Source organism: Ceratotherium simum, chromosome 39, assembly GCF_057802395.1.
Source record: "Ceratotherium simum simum isolate JZ-2026a chromosome 39, ASM5780239v1, whole genome shotgun sequence".
NCBI lineage: Eukaryota > Metazoa > Chordata > Mammalia > Perissodactyla > Rhinocerotidae > Ceratotherium > Ceratotherium simum.
In genome coordinates this window covers 5,158,517-5,180,989 of record NC_141938.1, presented here as the reverse complement: position 1 = coordinate 5,180,989, position 22,473 = coordinate 5,158,517, and the positions used below count along the sequence as shown (strand labels likewise).

The window sequence follows — 22,473 nt, the reverse complement described above, 5'->3', positions numbered from 1 at the left end:
GGGGGAGGGGCACAAGGATTTCATACAATGTAGTTCCAGGCGGTTATTCTCTGCTTTCCTCTCATGTAAAACATCCACAGACAAATATAAACTCTTTAGAAAAGAGCTATGCATGGCTCGGCAGAATAAGGATTAACAGTTAAAATACTGGGTCTGTTTGAAACGCACCATGGAGAATGAAGAGTTGATAAAGATGCTGTGAATCGGAAAGGGGAAGTTGGCTTTGGGAATGCGGTGAGAAATATAAAAATTTAGAGACTTATTCTCAGTCCTAGGAAGAGCTAGGTTGGAGGGACAGGGCCCTGGATTTGAGACCCTGCTCCCCAAACAACTGGAAGACTCAGGAGAAAACGGGTGTCCACTCAGGAGAAAAGAGGCACTGAGGACCCCACCGACCAGAGCTCTTCCCATACATGAATCCTGGAGACTGAGTCACCATTGTCCCTGATGACCCTCCTTGTGGTCACCACACAATCTAGGGACAACGCAGGGCTGTGGGCACAGAGCTGTCCAGGGAAGATCCAGGTCTGATGCCACCATGCACAGTGATGAACAGAACGCCCAGGGTCCTGGCTGCCGGCCCAGCCCCCACGCTGCAGGCTGCAGCCGGAGGTGACTGAGGTCTGAGGGGCCACCAGCGGACTCGGGTCCGCCCACAGCTGGTTCCGACTACCCCCTCCTCCCCGTCTCCTCACCCCGGGGCCGCACACTCACCATTTCTAGGTCTCCTGGGTCCCCCTGAGTCCTTCCAATGACTCCCACGGCCAGTGCAGATCACAGCGTGACAGAGGCTGCGGCAGAGCCACCCAGGACTGTTAACGAGGCGACAACCGATCTGCAGCACCGCAGTACCTAGAAGGGACATGCACGTAGGCGTGGAGCATCATCCCACCCACTTGCCCCAGCGGCTCCCCTGATTGGACAGTCCACAAGGCCCCGCCCCCTTATGCCTGAGTGACAGTGGGCGGGTGGCTGCAGGTCTCAGTGGAATCAGCCCAGGCTGGTGAGCAGGAACCTAACTCACCGGGCACATTTGAATTTAAACAGAATTTTTTCGAGGCCTGGGGTTGCCTCTATCGTTTTCACTCAGCTCTTTGAAAACACGTGGGCACCACTGTGCACTGGGAACTCCTGACTGAGTTTCAAACGGAGCAAGTACAGAAAACGAGGGTGGCCCAGGCCAGGCCACAATGACACAAGAGGGTCTCATGTGCTCTATGTGTCAAGGACTTGTCATAAAGTTCCCAGGCCAGTCATGGAACTGTGACCCTTTTTTAGAAACGCATTTGAATGTGACCTCACCATCTGTAACCGAGTCAGGCTCCGTTTTAATCTGCGATCCTAGCTACCACCCATCCCTACCCCACCCCACTCATTTGGTGCTTAAGATAAAGAATCCCAGAGCACTTGGCTCTGGTGGGAAGTTTGAATCCCACAGCCCTAGCCTGAATGCAAGGTCCCTTTCAGTCTAACCACAGGGCGTGACATACACTCATTAAAGTCTCAGGTGTACATTTTACACTGGAAGGAAATTTATTTTAGATCAGTTTTTGCCCATGTCCCTAGAGACATTTTAAATGTTAACCGCTATAATATCCAGATCTAAGGCAACTGACTCCTATTTCACTGATATAAAAAAAAAATAAATCCTTATGTAAATGTGGGATAGACCTGGAAACTCTTCCCCCACCCCCAGTTTTATCGAGGTATAACTGACTAATAAAATTGCCTATATTTAAAGATTACAGGGGGCCGGCCACGTGGCTTAGCAGTTAAGCGCCTGCACTCCGCTACTGGCGGCCGGGGTTCCCATCCCCAGCGCGCACCGACGCACCGCTTCTCTGGCCATGCTGAGGCCACATCCCACATACAGCAACTGGAAGGATGTGCAACTATGACATACAACTATCTACTGGGGCTTTGGCGGAAAAAAAAATGAGGAGGATTGGCAATAGATGTTAGCTCGGAGCCGGTCTTCCTCAGCAAAAAAGAGAAGGATTAGCATGGATGTTAGCTCAGGGCTGATCTTCCTCATAAAAAAATAATAAATAAAAGAAAAAGATTACAACGTGATGATTTGATATACATATATAATTTGTATATTTGAAATTGCTAAAACAGTGGATTAAGCATTCTCACCACACACACTCACACACTCACACACACACACACACACACACACACACAGAGATAAGTACTAGGAGTGGAATTGATGGTCATATGGTAATGTTAGGTTTTATATTTGAGGAACTCCCAGACCTTTTCTCACAGTGACTACACCATTTTATATTCGCACCACTCATGTACAAGAGTTCAAATTTCTAAACATATCCTCAACAAAACTTGTTCTTACATCACTTCTTGACTCTGGCCATCCCAGTGGTTGTGAGGTGGTATCTCATTGGGGTTGTGATTTGCATTTCCTTGATGACTAACAATGTTCAGCATCTTCTCATATGCTCTTGGCCATTTGTCTATCTTCCTTGGAAAAAGGTGTACTCAGATCCTTTGTCATATTTAAATAGTTATTTGACTTTTTATAATTAAGTTTAAGAGGTCTTTAGCTATTTTTGATACCAGCTCCTTATCAGATATATGAGTTGCAAAATTTTCTTCCATTCCGTGGCTTGTGTTTTCACTCTCCTGCCTTAAAAATTTTACTTTTAGGGGCCGGCCCCATGACTTAGTGGTTAAGAGCGCGCGCTCCGCTGCTGGTGGCCGGGGTTCGGATCCCGGGCGCACCAACGCACTGCTTGTCCGGCCATGCTGAGGCAGTGTCCCACATACAGCAACTAGAAGGATGTGCAACTATGACATTTGCAACTATCTACTGGGGCTTTGGGGGAAAAAAAGGAGAAGACTGGCAACAGATGTTAGCTCAGAGTCGGTCTTCCTCAGCAAAAAGAGGAGGATTAGCATGGATGTTAGCTCAGGCGTGATCTTCCTCACACACACAAAAAAAATTTTACTTTTAATCGTGGTAATATACATATGCCATAAAACTTACACTTTAACCATTTTTAAGTGTATAGCTCAGATGTAGTTCATGTCAGAATTTGCTTTCTTTTTAAAGCTGAATAATACGCCATTGTATGTATGTCCCCAAATTTTTTGATACATTCATCTGTTGAAGGGCACTTGGATTACTTCCACCTTTTGGCTATTATGAATACTGCTAATATAAACACAAGTGGACATATATCTGTTTAAGTCCCTCCTTTTAATTCTACTTCAATTCTCAGAAGTAGAATTGCTAGTTCAAATGGTAACTCCATTTGTAATTTCTGGAAGAATTGCCATGTTGTATTTCACACCATCAATACAATTTTATAGGGGCCGGCCCCGTGGCTTAGTGGTTAAGTGCGCGCACTCTGCTGCTGGCGGCCCGGGTTCGGATTCCGGGCGCGCACCCACGCACTGCTTCTCTGGCCATGCTGAGGCTGCGTCCCACATACAGCAACTGGGGGATGTGCAGCTATGACATACAACTATCTACTGGGGCTTTGGGGGAAAAAATAAATTAATTAATTAAATTATATAAAAAAATACAATTTTATATTCCCAGCGATAGCGCACAAGGGTTCCAAAGGGTGTTTTCACTCTCTTGATGGTGTCCTTTGAAGCATAAAAGTCATTAATTTGATGAAGTCCAAATTACCTATTTTTTTCCTGTTTTTGCTCTTGGTCTCTTATCTAACAATTCTTTGCCAAATCCAGGGTGGTGAATTTTTTCCTATATTTTATCTAATTGTGTTATCACTTACTCTTATGTTTAGGTCTTATCATTTCTCGTAAATTATTGTATGTGGTGTCATGTAAGGATAAAACCTCTTTCTCTTGCATATGGCAACATTCCCAGGATATGACCCAGAAACCTGGTGTCAACTACAAGACGGAGGCTGGAAGCCCTATCACTTTCTCACCAGTTACGGGAATGACATGAGGGCACGTGTAACACTAGAGGGAGTTTTCTAACTTCAGACTGGGTACCAGTGGCCTATGTCCTTCTTCCCCAGTACTTCTTCTTTTCCCAGGAAGGAACCCAAGGGGGTGGAAGGAAGTTTTGCACACATAGCAGTCAAAGTTCAGGAGAGTTTCACATTCTCCTAGCATGTGAAGACATTTTTGTTGTTTTCTATTAATTGTTTTTAGTATATACTCACACTAATTTGAGTAGTTTTGAGCTTTCACACCATCAGGAGGGAGAACACTCCATCACCCCAAAGGTAGACTCTCAGGGTGCCCATTTATACTGAACCCGAACACCCTTAAGAACTGATTTGTTTTAAGTTCCTATACCTTTGCCTTTTCCAGAATGTCATATAAGTGGAACACCATGTTGCCTTATGGGTTCTGTTTGGAAACTTTGATGCCACATTTGTAAAAGTGCATAATTACACAAATCTTGCAGTGTTCTTGTGAGTTTGAAATTTTTGACATTACCCAGGAGAGGGGCACACATTAGCCTTCAAAACTAACATTTTCCACTGTTATGAGCTATGTGAATTTGAGTAAGACCGTGCTTAACTTTCTTCATTTGCATCATGGGAGGTAGGATGGGGGAAGAGGATCAAAAGAAATTCTAATAATTATAAAATCACACAATCTCTACATTGCTAAGAAAACATAAATTAGCACTGAAAAAAGGAAACAAGTTTGGATTTCCATTGTTTAATGAAACAAAAACTGTCAAGTTTTACCCTGACTTCATAAAGTCTCCTGGAAATACAAACATACAGAAATGATCCCTGAAAACAGTAAAAATGGGCTTTGAGGGCTTTGTGCATCACTGAAACAAAAACCTCCCAGCTACTCCTCTTATAAAAACGCATAGAAAATCTCCCAGTTTGAGGATGTCAAATTTACCTCCTTTGCCACCACACAGAACGTTACTCAAAGTGACACTGTGTGTCTGTCTACAGCTCACCTCAGTTACTGCTCAGATCATCACGCTCTACACATTCACAGCTCTTTTCAGTGTTTTAACCAGGAAATCACATTGAACTTGCACAGACATCACTCTACTCGTAGGAAAACCCATGATGGGTTACCACTGTGCAGATGACCAGAACCTTCCTCAGACTAGGAGAAATTCAAAGGTTTCATTGGGTCCAAATTCTGTCACTCAGTCTGAATAGCAGTGAAATGATATGGTGAATCAAAAGGCAATTTCAAATCCTTTCAACTGATATTAAATAGAAATATAAATACCACAAATCTCCATGACCCAAAGCAATGGAAGTATCTGGACCATGATCAAACAGCACATTAAGTAAAATGTTTAACCATGGCTAAAATGAAGTTGAACTCTGTCTAAACCTTTATCTTTATGGGAAACCATTACTGTTAACCCCAAGAATGCAGGACTTTTACTTTTCTGTCCATTGTTTACATCCACACACGAGCAGTTCCTCCAACAGTGCTTAAGATGTATTAGATGGTGAGAAAACAACGATCAATGATGACACCCTCACTCACTGAGTCTCCTGCCTACCATAAAGAAGGTATACAAGCATCAATGGATGAATGGACACAGAAGTTGTGGTATATAAATTATTCAGCCATAAAAAACAAGGAAATCTTACCATTTGTGAAAACACAGATGAAACTTGAAGGCATTATGCAAAGTGAAATAAGTCAAAAAGAGAAAGACAAATACTTTATGCTCTCACTTATACATGGAATGTAAGAAAAAACTCATAGAAAAAAGATCAGACTTGTTACCAGAGGTGAGGAGTGGGGGGAGGGGGAGGAAGGGGCAACTGGAGGAAGATGCTTAGAAGGTACAAACTTCCAGTTGTAAGATAAATATTTACTAGGGATGTAATGTACAACATGACAACTATACCAAACACTGATGTGTAATATGTAGGAAAGCTGTTAAAGAGAGTAAATCCTAAGAGTTCTCATCACAAAGAGAAAATTTATTTCATTACTCTTTCTTTCTTTCTTTTCTTTTCATTTTATCTATATGAGAAGACGGATGTTAACTGAACTATTGTAATCATTTTACAATATGTATAAATAAAACCATCATGTTATACACCTTAAAATTATACACTCATATATGTCATTTTTTTACTGAAAAAAACTGAAAAAAAAAGGAGTCAGAGACTTCTAGTGTCTGGACTGTCATGCCAGGAGCTCAGAAGCCAGATTCCAGCTCTCAAAAGAAAAAAGCCAAGAAACTTGAAATCAACAATTCTTCCATCAGAGAATTGAGGTCGTGGGGTAAACCACTGTCTCCACAATTAGAAAGAGAGACAAAAAGATAGCAATTTAAAAAAATACATGAAAACAACCTATTTCACAAGAACATAATTGACTGGGATTTTCCCGAAGCCTAACTGACCAGGGGGCACTGAAATAGCCAACTTGAGACTTTCCCAGCCTTTCTGCTCTCAAAGGTGGTGCAATTGTGAGGATGATGGGTTTTTTACCTTCCTCACGCTGAATATTTGGTGTCTGTTCCAATGCCCCTTCTCTAACTCTATATCACCAAAGAGCTGTCCAACAGTCTGACTCAATTCTAACACTAACTACCCAGAGTTCATGTCAGACTCCACAGGTTGAGAGCTCAGTCCCACAAACTACCCCTTCTTTAGATGCCAACCACAAACGGGGTGCCCAGGCCACCAACATTTCTACTCAGCCATCTACAGATTCCTAGATTCTCTCAACACCTCATTACAACTGGTAATTTACTGAAATGTTTCTGAGAATTCAGCAAACCACTTTATTTACTATTGGTGGTTTACTATAAAGGATACAACTCAGGAGCAGACAAAAGGTAGAGATGCACAGGGCAAAGTAGGGCAGTGGTACAGGTCAAGGGAGTGGAGATGGAGGGGGCTGCAGAGACTCCACATCCTCTGTGGACTCTACACCCTTCCTGCACCTGGATGTGTTCACCAACCCAGAAACTCTCTGAATTCTGTCTGAAAGTGTTTTTATGCTGGTTTCATTATATGGGCAAAATTTATTAAATCACTAGACATTGGCCAACTAAATCTCCTGCCCCTCTCATCTCCACAGAGGCTGAGAGTTGGGACTGACAAGTTTCAAGCCTATAATCAAGGCTTGGTGTTTCTGGTATCTAACCCCCATCCTGAAGCCATCTAGGAGCTGGCCAAGAGTTGCCTCATTAAAACAAAAGACACTCTACCATCCTTATCACTCAAGTAATTCCAAGGGTTTCAAGAGGCTTTTGCTAGGAACTGAGGCCAAAGACCAAATATCTTCCTTATTATATCACAGAAGGTCAAGCCCAGGGACACAGATTCACTAAAGATTGAGACCCAATCACTGGACTAGAGAATGCTTCCCCTCTGGCCACACCTACCTCTACATCAACTCGGCTCTTGTTTAATATTAGTGGACTACACTGAAAGAACTAGACGCTTTCCAGTAACTCAGGAAGAAGGTCAGGATGTCCCCTTCCACCACTCCTACTCAACTTTGTACCGGAATTCTTAGCTAATACAATTAGATATGAAAAGGAAATATAAGGTGCATAGATTGGGAAGCAGGAAATAAAACTGTCTGTGTGGCACAAGATTGTCTATGGAGAAAATCTCAAAGAATCCTCAATAACAAAGAAAAGCCCTTGAACTAAGAAGAGAGAAGAGGAGGCTGAAAGATAAAATGTTAATATACAAAAGTCATTTATTTCCTATAGATACACACAAATACACTGAACTCATCTTTGATAAAGGAACAAAGGCAATTCATTGGGGGAAAAAAGTCTTTTCAACAAATAATATCAGAAACACTGGCCATCCACATACAAAAAAAAAAGGATCTAGACACAGACTTTACCTTTTTCACAAAAATCAGTTCAAAAGGGCCGGCCCCATGGCTTAGCAGTTAAGTACGCGAGCTCTGCTACTGGCAGCCCAGGTTCGGATCCCGGGCGTGCACCGACGCACCACATCTCCGGCCATGCTGAGGCCGTGTCCCACATACAGCAACTAGAAGGATGTGCAACTATGACATACAACTATTACTGGGGCTTTGGGGAAAAAAAAGGAGGAGGATTGGCAATAGATGTTAGCTCAGAGCCAGTCTTCCTCAGCAAAAAAAAAGAGGAGGATTAGCATGGATGTTAGCTCAGGGCTGATCTTCCTCACACAAAAAAAAAATCAGTTCAAAATAAATCATAGATCTTACTATAAAATGTAATACTACAACACTCAAAAGATGACATATGAGAAAATCTTAAGTGACCTTGGGTTTGGTGATTAATTTGACTTCGTTAAAATGAAAAACTTCTGTTCAATGAAACACGGTATTAAGAGAATGCAAATACAAGCCACAAACTGGCAGAAAATCTTTGGAAATCACTTATCTGATAAAGGACTGGTACCCAAAACATCCAAAAAACTCCTAAAACTCAAAAAGAAGAACACACACCACCCAGTTAAACATAGGCAAAAGATCTGAATGCACACTTCAACAATGATATACAGATTATTTACCAACACATGAAAAGATGCTCAAAATCATGTCACTAGGAAACTGCAAATAAAAGAAGAATGAGATATTACCAGACACTTATTACAATGGTGCAAATTAAAAACACTGAGAACACCGAACAATGGTAAAGATGGAGAGCAATAGGAATTCTCATTCATTGCTGGTGGGAATGCAGAATGGTATGCCTACTTTGGAAGAAAGGCAGTTTCTTAAAACTAAGCCTACTCTCACCACACAATGTAGCAATCACACTTCAAATTTACCCAAATGAGCTGAAAACTGATGTTCACAAAAAAACCCTGCATGTGAATGTTTATAGAAGCTTTATGCATAACTGCCAAGACCTGGATGTAACCAAGATAATTTCAATTGGTGAATAAATAAACAATTGCTGGTACATCCATAGGAAAAAATATTCTTCAATGACAAATAGAAATGAGGTTATGAAGCCAAAAGGACATGGAGAAACTTTAAAATCATATTGCTAGTCAAAGAAGTCAATTCAATGCTACACACAGTGATTCCAAGCATGTGACATTCTGGAAAAGACCAAATACAAGACACTGAAAGATCACTGGTTGCCAGGGGTTTTGGGGAGGGAGGGAGGGATGAATGAATAGACGGAGCACAGGAGATTTTTAGGACAGTGCAAGTCTTCCATACGATCCAGAAATGATGGAGACACGTCATTTGACATTAGCAAAAGCCCATAGATTGTATAACAGAGTCAACACTGATGTAAACTATGAACTTTCATGAATTACATTGGCTCATCAAATGTAACAAATGTATGACAGTAATACAAGATATAAAATATAGGGCAAACTGTGTGGCGGCAGACGGATTATGTGGGAAATCTCTGTACTTTCCCATCAAGTTTTCTCTAAACGTAAAACTGCTCTTAAAAAAAAAGTAAAGTTTACTAGGGAAAAAAAGATAAAGACAGGGGCAGGCCCAGTGGCGTAGTGGTTAAGTTTGCAGGCTCTGCTTTGGTGGCCCGGGGTTCGCAGGTTGGGATCCCAGGTGTGGACTGACACCCGGCTTGTCAAGCCATGCTGTGGTGGCATCCCATATAAAGTAGAGGAAGATGGGCATGGATTTTAGCCCAGGGCCAGTCTTCCTCACACACACAAAAATAAGATAAAGAGAGATGCATTAACATCCACCTCTGATGACCAAGTGATGACAGAAACAGACCATCTTTCATTCAATTAATTAGAACTTATTTTAATAAACCATAATGGTGCTCCATGAGGCCTGCACCCTCAGACTTGGAAGAGAGGAGAACCTTCCACTGAATGCCTTGTTAAGAGCCCAGCACTGTATATTCTGAGAAGTGAAATGAGGGCCTTCATTATTATCAGTAGTGTCTGGGACTCCCATGTGGATAGAGTGTCCTGACAAGGCTTGTGTGTAGCCTTCACATGTGTAGAGACAAGTGTTACTTTGATTTCTATTGTAGGTAACTGTGAGGCAAGAGATCCTTGGAGTTCTTTTACTACAAAGGGGCAACTCTCAGGGAATCACCCATAGTCTGTAATGTCCGCAGCTGGAGCCCATTGTTGGTGGGTGCTAAGATGACTGCTGGATGTATGGTCAGTGTGATGACCTTTGGGTCCAGTCCTTCATCAGACATGTCCCAATTAAGACAGGAAAAGCAACAACTCTGCCTGAGCTCCACCACATACAAATGTGGTGATGTCATCCCTAAAGTCTATGAACACTCATTGCTTTTCACTCAGGGAATCTGAAAGATATCCCCCGAGCCTGGGGGTTCTGGAAAATGGGTGACCTCCTTCAACAGCATGGCAATAGCAAGAGACAGAAGACAGGGAAGACCACCTCCTCCTGCAGGTAGGATATCCCAGAGGACCCAGGTTTGGCTCCACAATGTCTCCACAGGGTATTGGTAACCATACTGAGCCCCTGAGGTGCTCCTTCCAGGTCCCAACTCAAAATGGACTGCTGGGTAGATGGTCTCATGCTCAGGGCCATCTACTTACAGGATAGCCTCATAAGCAGAGGTCATTGCAGCTCTAATGGCATACAGTATAGGGCCCAGGGCAGGTTCTTGTGTCAGAAGCCTACTGACAACAAAGGCCATCACGGGTACCCCAGGAGGCATGACAGAAGGTCACTGAGGCCTCTACAATGAAGGAGTCTCTGAGGGCACTAACAGGACTGTAGATTGTATGACAATTACAGGAGAGTCTCTAGATTTTGTGGTAGGGGTGCCCATTCAAGATGGCAAATTTGCAAGTAACAGCACAAATGGGGTCACATAAAATTTGTAAACAAGGAATATGTTACGTCTGGAACAACAAAAGAACCTAGTAGATGTGGGTGCTGAAGAGAACAATAGCTATTTCTTCACGTGTCAGAGAAGGAGCGGGAATCAGATTATCAAATAATTTCCACAAATTTAGCAAAGTTGTCAGGACCTCATATTATATGTATGGCAATGTCCCATCCACTTTTTGTGAGCTCCTTTTTAAAATATTTGTAAGACCTAAATATTCTCAGAGGACATGTCATTAATGTAACATCGTACCTGTGTCCTTGGAGAAACCAGGATGCAGTTCAGATCCTGCTGCAGTGACTGTGTGGGAGGGCACAGCTGTTGAGATCCATGAGGATAACCCAGTAAAGGTGCATCATGTCCCTTCAGAGGGGAAGGCCAAGTGCAGCTGGGAGGCTGTTGACATAGGCACTGAACAGAACAGACCTAGCCAAATCAGTGATAGCAGGATATTTACCAATAGCTGATTGGTTGTAGTCAGTAATTTCCATACTGCTGGGGACTGGGTATAGAGGTCTGTGTGGTGCAACCATAGCCTCAAGTTGAGGTAAACTAGTCTGAAGTGTCCTTGATTTTTTCCAGGTTTAATTACAGGACAAATTGGGCTGTTAAAAGAAGCACTGGGAACAGCCAACCTTTCACTAACTAGGTTTCCCATACAGTTTTCAATCCTTCAAGGCCCTGGGTAATTTACATTGGGCCATATTGATTTGGGGGGTAAGGTCCCTGGGGTCCCAATGTGTCAAGCCAATTTGTAAGTGGCAAATAACTTATTTAATTCTTGATCATTGGTTCAGAGCTTCCCAGCTCACTATGGGATACTGTGAGCCAATGGGCGTTATGACTAAGGAGAATTTAGGCAAGAGCACAGTCCTGATGGCTAAAGATGAAACATTTGTCCTATTCATCCTCTATATTATACTCATTAACACCGTTAAGGGCCGGCCCCGTGGCTTAGCGGTTAAGTGCGTGCGCTCCGCTACTGGCGGCCCGGGGTTCGGATCCCGGGCGCGCACCGACGCACTGCCTCTCCGGCCATGCTGAGGCCACGTCCCACATACAGCAACTAGAAGGATGTGCAGCTATGACATACAACTATCTACTGGGGCTTTGGGGGAAAACAAACAAACAAAAAAAAACACCGCTAAGATCATCAGGGGTACCTTCCTTAAATTTAGTGGGATCCCAGGTATAACTATAATTTGACCCCTAGTATTGATTAACTGCTTGAAGTTAATCAATATCTGAATTAGTTTCTGAATTAGTATATTACATCAGATAGCAAAATTAATTCAGAACCTATGTTGTACAGGCCCAAAAGCCAACCAGTGTACCTCTATCTGTTTTGTTATGTAAACTCTTCAATATATTTTGGATTTCCAGTTGGGTTCAATTGTGAGCTTTTGTTTCAGTATTTTATCTATTGTTTCCCTCCTCCTGATCTTCCCTGTTTTGTTTTCTTTCTCACGGGATATACCTTAGGGGAGGGAATGCGTCTCTATCCTGGTATTTATAAATTGTTTCCCCCCAAGAGCCTCAAAACAGCACCATCAGGGTTAGGAGCCTCCCCTGTGACAACTGGTTCTTTACAGGGTTTAAACCCTGGGCTTAAGTTAGGTTTGAACTAATACCTTGTGCCACATGGGAGCCATGGATGTTGTCCCCTATAACCCTGAAGGTCAGGATCTTTGTGGCAGTAGAGGCAGAGGCAGCAGCAGCAGAGGTACTTAAGGGTCCTGGTGAGCCCTCTGATGTTAGGAGTGTGGACTCAGCCTGCCACCTACTGCCTGCCTTTCCCCCCTCTTCTCTTTTATTTCAAATTGACTGCTCTTTCAGGAGTGACCAACTGATGGACTCACCTCTTGCAAAGGGTGTAGTTCCTGTCTATACCCCCATCCCTGGGGAATGTCAGGCCAACATAGCCTGTGGCACAGCTTCACTCTAATGCACAGATAAATCCTGAAAAAGACCCTGACCCAGGACTCATTTAAGGAGGCCCCAATCCCATCGTCCTGCTGCTAAATGCCTATACATTCTTGAAACTCCCAACTCTGGTCAGCTGAGCCTAGAACTGAGGCTTGGTGGGTCAACACTGCAACAGGGGGCAGCACAGCTCACAGCACAGCCTCCCCAGCAAGCAGCAGCCCACAGTGCAGGCCGCCACCAGGCAGAGAGCAGGTGAGCAAGTCCGAGCAGAAGACAGACCCACGGGTGGGGTGGAGGTGGGGGTCATGTCTAGACATGCTGCTCAGGGCACCAATTGTTATGGTCACTGCGGAGGGGAGGTTCCTTGTTGAGACTGATGCCAGTGTGGCGCACACAGTCAGACACACAGGGAAGGAAAAGGCTTAGGATTCATATAACAGTGGTCTGAAGGGGAGGGCAGGGCCAGCCTCTCAAGCAGCTCTGAAAGGGCTCAGAAAGCAAGGAATGGAGCCTGGCCTGGGTGTGCACTGGGCTTGAGGGTGGGGCTGGGGCAACAGTTCTGCATACAGTCAGGGGCTTGTGTGGTGGAATCTCCTGCCTGCTCTAGAGGAGAGAACACCCAGGCTTTCTCATCAGCTTGTCCAGGTGGGGACACAAGGGGAAGAGGGTGGGGTGAGGCTGAAGCTGTGAGCACTCATCAGAAAATGTGTAGTGTGACTGCTCATTACAAAAACAAAGTGGGTAAGAGAAATATGGATTCTTGATTGACTTATACAAAGAAACACTAACAGGAGGCTCAAAAATGATCAAAACTACGTATTTCGGGGTGGCTTGAGTAACAGAGGTAGAGGGGACCAGACTGTGTTGACAGTGAGTCTTCTTGAGTGAGACTTTGCTATCTTATAGATTTATTTCAAATAAACAGAGAAATTTACATTTTTAAATTTTAACTCGTATATAGGAAAACATTTTAAAATTTAATTCCTTTAAACACTAACAGTTACAAGAGTGTACACCATACGAAACAAAATTTTGAAATCTCTTTCTTAATGAAAGGATATACGATATCCTTGTTTGTCCTTCCCCTATATCTAACACCGGGGTATTTTCAAAAATAAGTGGCATATTATAATGCAGGGTTTGAGTTTAACCCCTTAAATCTATTGGATTTTCAAAGATTTACATAAGCTTTTAGATGTTTTCCTCACATCAATTAAAACAGAATGTCAATTGCTTTAGCCTTTTTAATTTCTATGTTCTCTAGAGACATGCACATAGAAAAACTGGTCTAAAAATGAAAACATTTTCTTGCTTTCCTCACATCCTCTCTCTCAATCAACTTATAGTTTCAGGGCCCAAGTGCTAAGGGAAACTAGAGCCTAAGGGCTGGATTATTCAAGCGATAAAGGAATCCAAAGGAAAGAAATAGTGGAATCAGCACAGATAAGCAGCCTGCTTCCCACAGGACAGAAGGAAAGCCACACTCAGAAGCTTCCATATTCCTGACCCTCCTGGTTGAGACAGAACCCCTGGAGTGGGTCAGTCCCTGGTGGAGGAGGGTGGGGCACCTGAGCAGCCACAGGAGTGAACTCTGGGAGCGCCACACACCCTCCTCTCCCCAGGGAATAATGCAAATACTCCCTCTCTCAGGCTTCCCTTCCCACAATGAGGAAAACTCAGCTGGATTCAGTTAAAGGTTCTGACCCAAATGAACTCCCAAATTAACGGACCCTAATCCAGGACACAGAACTCCTGACTTTCACAGACTTTCTCAATGTAAACAAATGACACTCTGAGTGCATCTACTCCGTAGATGCAAAACTCCCACTTACGTCTAGAAATAGGCCCAAGGAAACCAGTTACAACCTCAGAAAGGGCATCACCACCCCACCCCCATGAGCTTTCCAGGGCTCTGCAGCTCCTCACAGTATAGAGGCTCCTTCCATGGGGGGTGTGAGCAGCAGGACACCTGCAGGGGGAGGCTCCCCAGGAAGAACAACTGGGCCTTCAAGTCCTTCCCTTTGCAGGCCCAAGGGGGCCTTAGCTTAGATCCACTGCCCTCACGCCTCTGCCCTCACTGGAGTTTTTTTGGACCACTATTGATATTTTAAATACACAAACCCATTGTTTGAACAATCCAGGTACAACACTCAAACCAGTCGTTACGTAGAAATGAGGAAGAAAATTCTATGACACTTTGCTGGCACAACAAGAAACCCCACAAGAATGTATTGCAATCTGGGGGAAAAAGAAGATGTTAATATAGTATTATTTCCATGACAAGAAACTGTTCTATAAACTATTAATCACACTTGAACACTTCAGGTCTGCAAGTCTAAGCCCTGGAAATCCATTTGAATTCACCCAAAATGAAAGAACAGACCTCAGAATATTACTACCCACGACGGGAGGAAAAAAGGGAAAGAAGAATTTACTACATGCAGTGTAAAACTGGAATATTTTATTTTTCCTGAAATTCACCTCTTTCTCGCCTCTTTAGAAATATGTTATATTGCGTTTCAAATCATACTGATTAAATAAGTTTTTATTCATTGAAAAGCTGAGACTAAAATGAAGTGAAGAAATCTTTTAAAGGTGACTAATTCAGGTAGGGGCAGTGCTGACAGGACAGATCATCCAAAACTTTTCTAAAAAGGGACCACCACCCAGAAGACTTCCCCTAGGCTGTCTGTACCCCGGAAAGACCTGGTGGGAGGGGCGCAAGGATTTCATACAACGTAGTTCCAGGTGGTTATAGGCTGCTTTTCACTCATGAAAAATACCCACATACACAAAATAAATCTTTTTAAAACAGCCATCGGTTGATGGTGTGAAAACCATAAACAATTAAAATACTGGATCTGTTCCAAATCCACCAGGAGGACAAACATTTGATAATAATGCTGTGAATCACAGCCAGGAAGTTAGCATTTGGGAATGCTGGGCGAAATTGGAAATTTAGGCATTTGTGGCCAGCCCTAGGAAGACCTAGACTGGGGGGATAGTGTGATGGATCTGAGACTCTGCTCCCCAAATATATAGAAAAATCAGTAGAAAACAGGTGACCTCCAGGGAGAAAGGAGGGACTGGGGACACCACAGGCCACAGCTCCTCCCACGAATGAACCGCAGAGACCGAGTCACGCTTGTCCCTGGTGACCCTCCCCGTGGTCGCCGCACCATCTGGGGACACGCGGGGCTGCGGGCGCAGAGCTGCCCAGAGAGGCTCCGGGGCCGAAGTCGCCGCGCGCAGTGACCACAGGACGCCCGGGGTCCCGGCTGCCGGCCCCGCCCCCACGCTGCGGCCGGAGGGGACTGAGGTCCGAGCGGCGCCCCCGCGGACTCGGGTCCGCAGACTCGGAGGTGACCGCGGGGAGGCCGGTCTCCCCACGGCCGGTTCCGACCAGACCCTCCTCCCCGTCTCCTCACCCGGGGCCGCACACTCACCATTTCTAGTCTCCCGGGTCCCCCTGAGTCCTTCCTATGACTCCCACGGCCAGTGCAGATCACAGCGTGACAGAGGCTGTGACAGAGCCACCAGGGACCGTTAACGGCAGGTGACAGCCGACCCCGAGCACGGCAGGAGCGAGAAGGGAAGTCCACGTTTGGCCAGACACTCCTCCCCCAAATCCTGACTCCGGGCCCTAAATCTCACCATTTCTAGGTTTCCTGGGTCTCCTGGCGTCCTTCCTATGACTCCCACGATCGCTACAGGTCACGACCCGACAGAAGAGGCGGCAGAGCCACCTAGAGCCTTTAATGGCGGGGAGACGCGATCCCCAGCGTGGCTGCAGCGAGCAACAACTTCCGGGGTGGCTGGGGCGCTTCGCCCCACCCACCTGCCCCAGCGCCGCCTCTGATTGGACAGTTCAAAAGACTCGCCCCCTTGTGTCTGAGTGACAGCTCACTTAGTTTAGGTGTCTCAGTAGAATGCCAGCCAGAGCTCGACCTCTGCAGGGAAATTGCATTGAAAGGTTGTGTGGGGAGGCGACTGGTGGAACTGTGATCCTTCTTTACACACACAATTGAAAGTCCCCTCACCATATGCAATAATTAGTCTCTCTCCGTTTTGATCTTTGTTGACAACTGGAGTCTGATATAGTTTTGCCAAATAGGTGCACAGGCACAGATACTGTGACTAGGGAACTAGGCAAAGAAAGGGGTACCAAGGATCTGATAAAAACTAACATGTGTTGAGTGTTTGCAGAGGGAAAGTTTCAGGAAGAGCCTAACCACAGAGGGTTCCCACAAGAAAGCTAGCTGAAGCCAGTTCTAGCCGCCCCAAACTGCTCTTAAGCGAACTGTCCCCATTATAATCTCATTAACATTTTAAATTCTCCTCCTCTGGGAGGGGCCAAGAAGATATTTCTAGATCGTATGATATATGTAGTAGCACGTGTACAGACTACCCCGTGAGCCTTAAAGGAATGTGACTGTTAGGCAACAAACCTGATCTTCTGCGTTTTCCTTAACTGAATATTCATGCATTGGGCTATGATCTAACAATAAAAGGACCCCCCAACCCTTATGATGGGACACGCGGCTTGGGAGAGGTGTCTGGTGTTCTCCACTGCCTGTGCAAGTAATAAACCTTATTTCACCGACTTTTGCCTTGGTTGTGCTTTTTGGCTCCAAAATTGACCAAGAGGCGAACCCATTGAGTTCAATTACAATATCAGGGCTGCACTGGGTGGGCATCCTTCCAACACTATAGTCAGATTCACAATAAGAGGATTGGGAGTTGGGCCGGCTGGTGGCTTAGTGGTTAAGCGCACGCGCTCTGCTGCTGGTGGCCGGGGTTCGGATCCCGGGCGTGCACCGACGCACTGCTTCTCCGGCCATGCTGAGGCCACATCCCACATACAGCAACTAGAAGGATGTGCAGCTATGACATACAACTATCTGCTGGGGCTTTGGGGGAAAAAATAAATAAATAAAATCTTTAAAAAAAAATAGCATTGGGAGCAAAAACAAGCCACCATTTCGGTAGAAAAGTGACTTCTGGGTATTCAGAATGGTTAACTTTAGAAAATGTTTCTCACATAAAAATATTTGTGTCTCACTGAAAATATAAACAGGAACTCTTTCTCATGGTGGTGAAATCACTCTCTATGGTCATGACCCACCCCTTACTTGTGGTTACACTATTTAGTCCATCTATAATGAGAGTTGTTAGAAAACTGGTTTCATCTAAATAATCATCTCCTTGATTGGTGAGTCTATGATCCTAGAGAGTAACCCTCATTCTGAAAGTGTTGGAATCACTCTGTGATAGGCATCCTCTCCATATAGTACACACGGGTACCATTTCTGACCATTTCCTCTCCCAATTCCCAGAGGAAATTCTTACCTTTAATATCACCTCAGACAAACAGCCCCACCAAATTCCACCCAAACTGCAGCAATAACTCCACGATACCCAGGGACAGAAGCATCCCTGGAGGCCATCTGACAGATGGAAACTGAGGGGCAGGGCCAAAGAGCCATAAGTGATCTCAACGGAGAGAGAACATAAGAGCCCAGTTTGCAACCACTGCTCATCATACAGGGTGGAACACTGCTGGGCAGTAGCATCATCGATCAGTCACCCATCAATGCAGGAAGAAAAGTTCTGTGGATATTCAGCATCAAGCATTGAGAGATGGAGAAGATATTTCCATTTCATTATCTGTTTTTCATCTTTCCTTTAAGAACTATCTAGAAAATAATAGTCTAGAAGCAGGTTTACTGGAAATCAATATGATTTCATATGTCACGAATGCCTCTTTTTTGTTGTTTTGCCTTCTAACTCCTCATCTGTACCTCAAATAAAGGACACACCATACTAAGAATGTGCACTCACTTGGGAAAATGCACATGTCTGGCTCCACTCTCATACACTATCAGAAACATGGTGCTGAGGAAACTGCATTTCATCACTGCCTTCCCCACCCTGCTTTCATTGGCACCTGTGGGAATTGTACATTTCCAGTAGTGGCCTCATCTGGACAGAAAGTGGGGATGTGCTTCCTGCACTGATGAACTGATAAATTGTCCTGCTTCTCACGTAACATTAGGGGCAGTCTGGCTCTCTCTTGAAGTCATATCATGGTGCTCTCAAAGGTCCTTTAATCACTGTGGTTGGCACAACAGACATGATGTCTTAAGGTTGTCTTGGGTAAAAGCATTTGGTTCCTGTTTATCTCCATCACGGGAAACATGAGGGCCAGAATATACTTAGAGAGTTAGTGAATCCACCTGCACTGAGGGAAGCCCTTGAGAACTCAAGAATCTCCTACAAGGTGGTCTTCCAAGCCAAACAAAGAGCTCCACTTAAGAAGCACAGGGAGTTGTTTGTAGGTATGGAGAGAGAGATTTTTCCATGACTTTGAAAAATGGCCCTAATGGAATGAGTTACCCAAGATTCAAGAGGCTGCTCTGTTGGAGGAGGTCACCGAGAGGATGTGACCACTGGTTGACCCTCCAGCAGGACTCGGGCAATGGGAGCCTCCTTACCCACTCCCTGTCCTGGGAATATACATTCTGCCCACTCTTCCCAAACTAAGCGATATTTCAAGGATGCAGCCTGGAGAGAGTATTGTGTTGTTGAGACCATCAGGACTGTAGACATTACTGAACCCCATTAAAGGCTCTATATAAACTTTCAAGATTCTTGTGGGCGGATGTGGAGAGCTCCTCATCTTGTTCCACCTAAGACAAGCCTCATATATAAGTTCTGTTGCTTATTAATGCTGCCACCTCCCAATCTGGAGTGATCTGCCTCTTTCTTCAGTCTCTCCTTGCCTCCATGTACAGGAGCCAGTTTCAAATGCCACCAGAGAACTCTCGAGTTCTCAAACATGCTGTTAGTTCTGAAGGAAAATAAGAGAGCAATTGATCCTTCTTGTGCTGGGAAGCATGAAGTACCTTTAAATGGCACAAGATGAAGATATATGTTTGCGCTTTAAAACTGCTTTTTCTTTATGATCTGACTGAACTGTGACATGGTGTTTGAGGTAGTGGTGAGAGGAAGAATTAACCAAATTATTCTATCTAGTGGGGAAGGCATGAATTACCAAAAACTACTTATCACAGAATTCATTTAGTGAAGATTTGAAAGTATGGGAAAGTAAGCACGTAGCAGAAATCAAAACAGTCATCACAGAACTTTATTAAAAGCACTATTTCTCAGTAGTCCTACAGGCCAGTTGCAACCTTACATGTCAAGGAACCATTGGGTCATCTACAGTGTAAAATGTTGTAGATTCCACTGAGAGAAGTTCTGCTTTCTAAGTAGTTATAAAGATGATGATGACAATGACAGTGAGAAAAGTAACAGGAATGCTGACACTAACAATAGAGGCACTTTAGGGAGGCTTACTAAGTGTAAGGCACTGCACTCAGCACCACAGATGGATTGGCTCATGACTTTTCATCTTCACAAACTTCTAACAGGGAAGCACTAGTATGATACTATTTGATAAGAGGGGAAACAGACTCAGGGGAGCTAAGTGACTTGTCTGACTTTACACAGGCAGTCAGGAGGGTGCTCAGATTCACCACCAGGCTGCCCGACTCAAACCAAGCTTTGCCACTGAGCACATTTCACCTTTTATTATGAAATTAGGACAATGATTCATAAACTAGGATGGACCCTCTGTAAGAATCAGAATCAACTTTGTTCTTCCTCACTAGCCTTATTAAAATCCCCACTATGGAATAGATTGCTCTTGCCCTTGGTTGAAGTTGAAATCTGAAAAGGGTGCTACAAACTAAAAGAAATATACACCAGGTGTATATATGACCAGGTGGGATTTATTCCAGGGATGCAGGGTTGGGTTAACCTCTCAAAATCCATTAATGTGATACATCATATTAATAGAGTAAAAAGTGAAAATGACCTGATCATCTCAATAGACTCAGAGGAAATGCTTGACAAAATCCAACATCCTTTCATGATAGAAACACTCAGCTAAACCAGGATTGGAAGGAAATTTCCTGAACCTGATAATGAGCAACTATGGGACACCCACAGCTAATGTTATATTTAAAGGTGAAAGTCTGGATATTTTCTCCCAGAAATTAAGAACAAAACAAGAATGTTTGCACTTGCCACTTCTGTTTGACAATGTACTAGCGATTTTAGCCAGAACAGTTTTGCAAGAAAAGTAAATAAAAAGCATCCAGACTGGGTAGGAAGATGTAAAACTGTCTCCACTTGCATCTGACTTATCTTGTAAATAGAAAACTCTAAGCAATCCACTAAAAAAATTTATTAGAACTGATAATCGAGTACAACAAGTTTTTATGATACAAGTTAAGTAGATAAAAATAAATGATATTTTATACACTGCAATGAACAGCCTAATAATGAAATTAACAAAAGAAATCTACTTATAAGAGCATCAAAAAGAATAAAATAGGAATAAATTTAATAAAAGAAATAGAAAATAATCCCCAAACTGCAAAACACCATTAAAAATTAATAAAGATCTACAAGTGTGAAATAACAAATATTGGCGTGGATGTGAAGAAAAGGAACCCTGTGTACTGCCAGTGGGAATGTAAATTGGTGCAGCCACTATGGAAAATATTATGGAGGCTCATCTAAAAATTGAAACAGACCCACCATATGATTCAGCAATTCCACTTCTGGCTATTTATCCAAAGAAAGGAAAAATGCTAACTCAAAAAGATATATGCACCCCCATGTTCACAGCACCATTATTTACAATAGCCAAGGTACAGAAACAACCTAAGTGTCCACCAATAAATAAATGGATAAAGAAATTGTGGTATACATGTACAATGGAAATTATTCAGTCATAAAAAAGAATGAAATCTTGCCATTTGTGACAACATGGATAGATCTCGATGGCATTACTCTACGTGAAATATGTCAGACAGAGAAAGACAATAATTATATGATCTCTCTTATATGTGGAATCTAAAACAAACAAACAAACAAACAAAAACACCAAGTTCATGGATCCAGATAAGAGAGTGGTGGTTGCCAGAGGCACAGGGTGGCAGGTGGCATAAATGGGTAAAGGGGGTGAAAAGGTAAAATGAAAAAGAAAGGGAGCTGTATCAAAAGATGCATATTTATGATAATCACAGAATGACAGAAAAATGATTATATACTTTTATATATTTTAAATTTACAAACTGTGCACCACTGCTCTTGGATGGTCATTACTGAGTGTACATATGCGCAGAGGGATGTCAGTTACAGAGCTGCAGGCATTCTGAGGGCATGTGGAGAAAGACCCTCTTCTAGCCACATTTTCCCTGAAACTAAATTCTAGTAATATCAACTATTAAACTTTTTTTATTGCCAAAAATTTGATTTGCATTTTTGGAAATTAAAGGAATAGAGTGAGGTTGGGAGGGGATTTAGATATTTAGACATTGCAAATCTTTAATAAAATGAGCAAAGATCTTGGAGTGATGCTTTTTCCTTGTTCTTTATTACTCCCTAACCAATAGAGGCAAGAAAAAAAAAAAGAGTGAACCCTAAAAATCAATCAATCAATCAATAAAAGGGAAAATAGCCCATGTTCATGGATCCTTAGATTTAACACTGTTGAAATAACACTTCCTAGAATGACTCATATTTTCAACACAATCCCTATCAGAATCTCAGCTGACTTCTTTATAGAAATTGGCAAGCTTTTTATAAATTATATGGAATTGCAGGGGAACCAGAATCACTAAACCAATCTTGAAAAAGTAAGACAAAGTAATAAGACTAACATTTCCTGATTTAAAATCTGACTACTCAACACAGTAATC

General features: G+C 43.3%; 1 protein-coding gene across 1 annotated transcript in view; it reads right to left on the bottom strand.

The window, feature by feature from the left end:
- Positions 1-16,489, bottom strand: part of LOC101405469 (uncharacterized) — a 58,069-nt gene extending 41,580 nt beyond the window's left edge. The window contains exons 1-2 of the mRNA XM_014796965.2: positions 16,355-16,489; positions 715-852 (exon numbers count right to left, since the gene is read on the bottom strand). Coding sequence (XP_014652451.2) covers positions 715-717 — 3 coding nt within the window. The 5' untranslated portion in view covers positions 718-852; positions 16,355-16,489. The remainder of the gene's footprint in view (positions 1-714; positions 853-16,354) is intronic.
- Between the last annotated feature and the right edge of the window lie 5,984 nt (positions 16,490-22,473).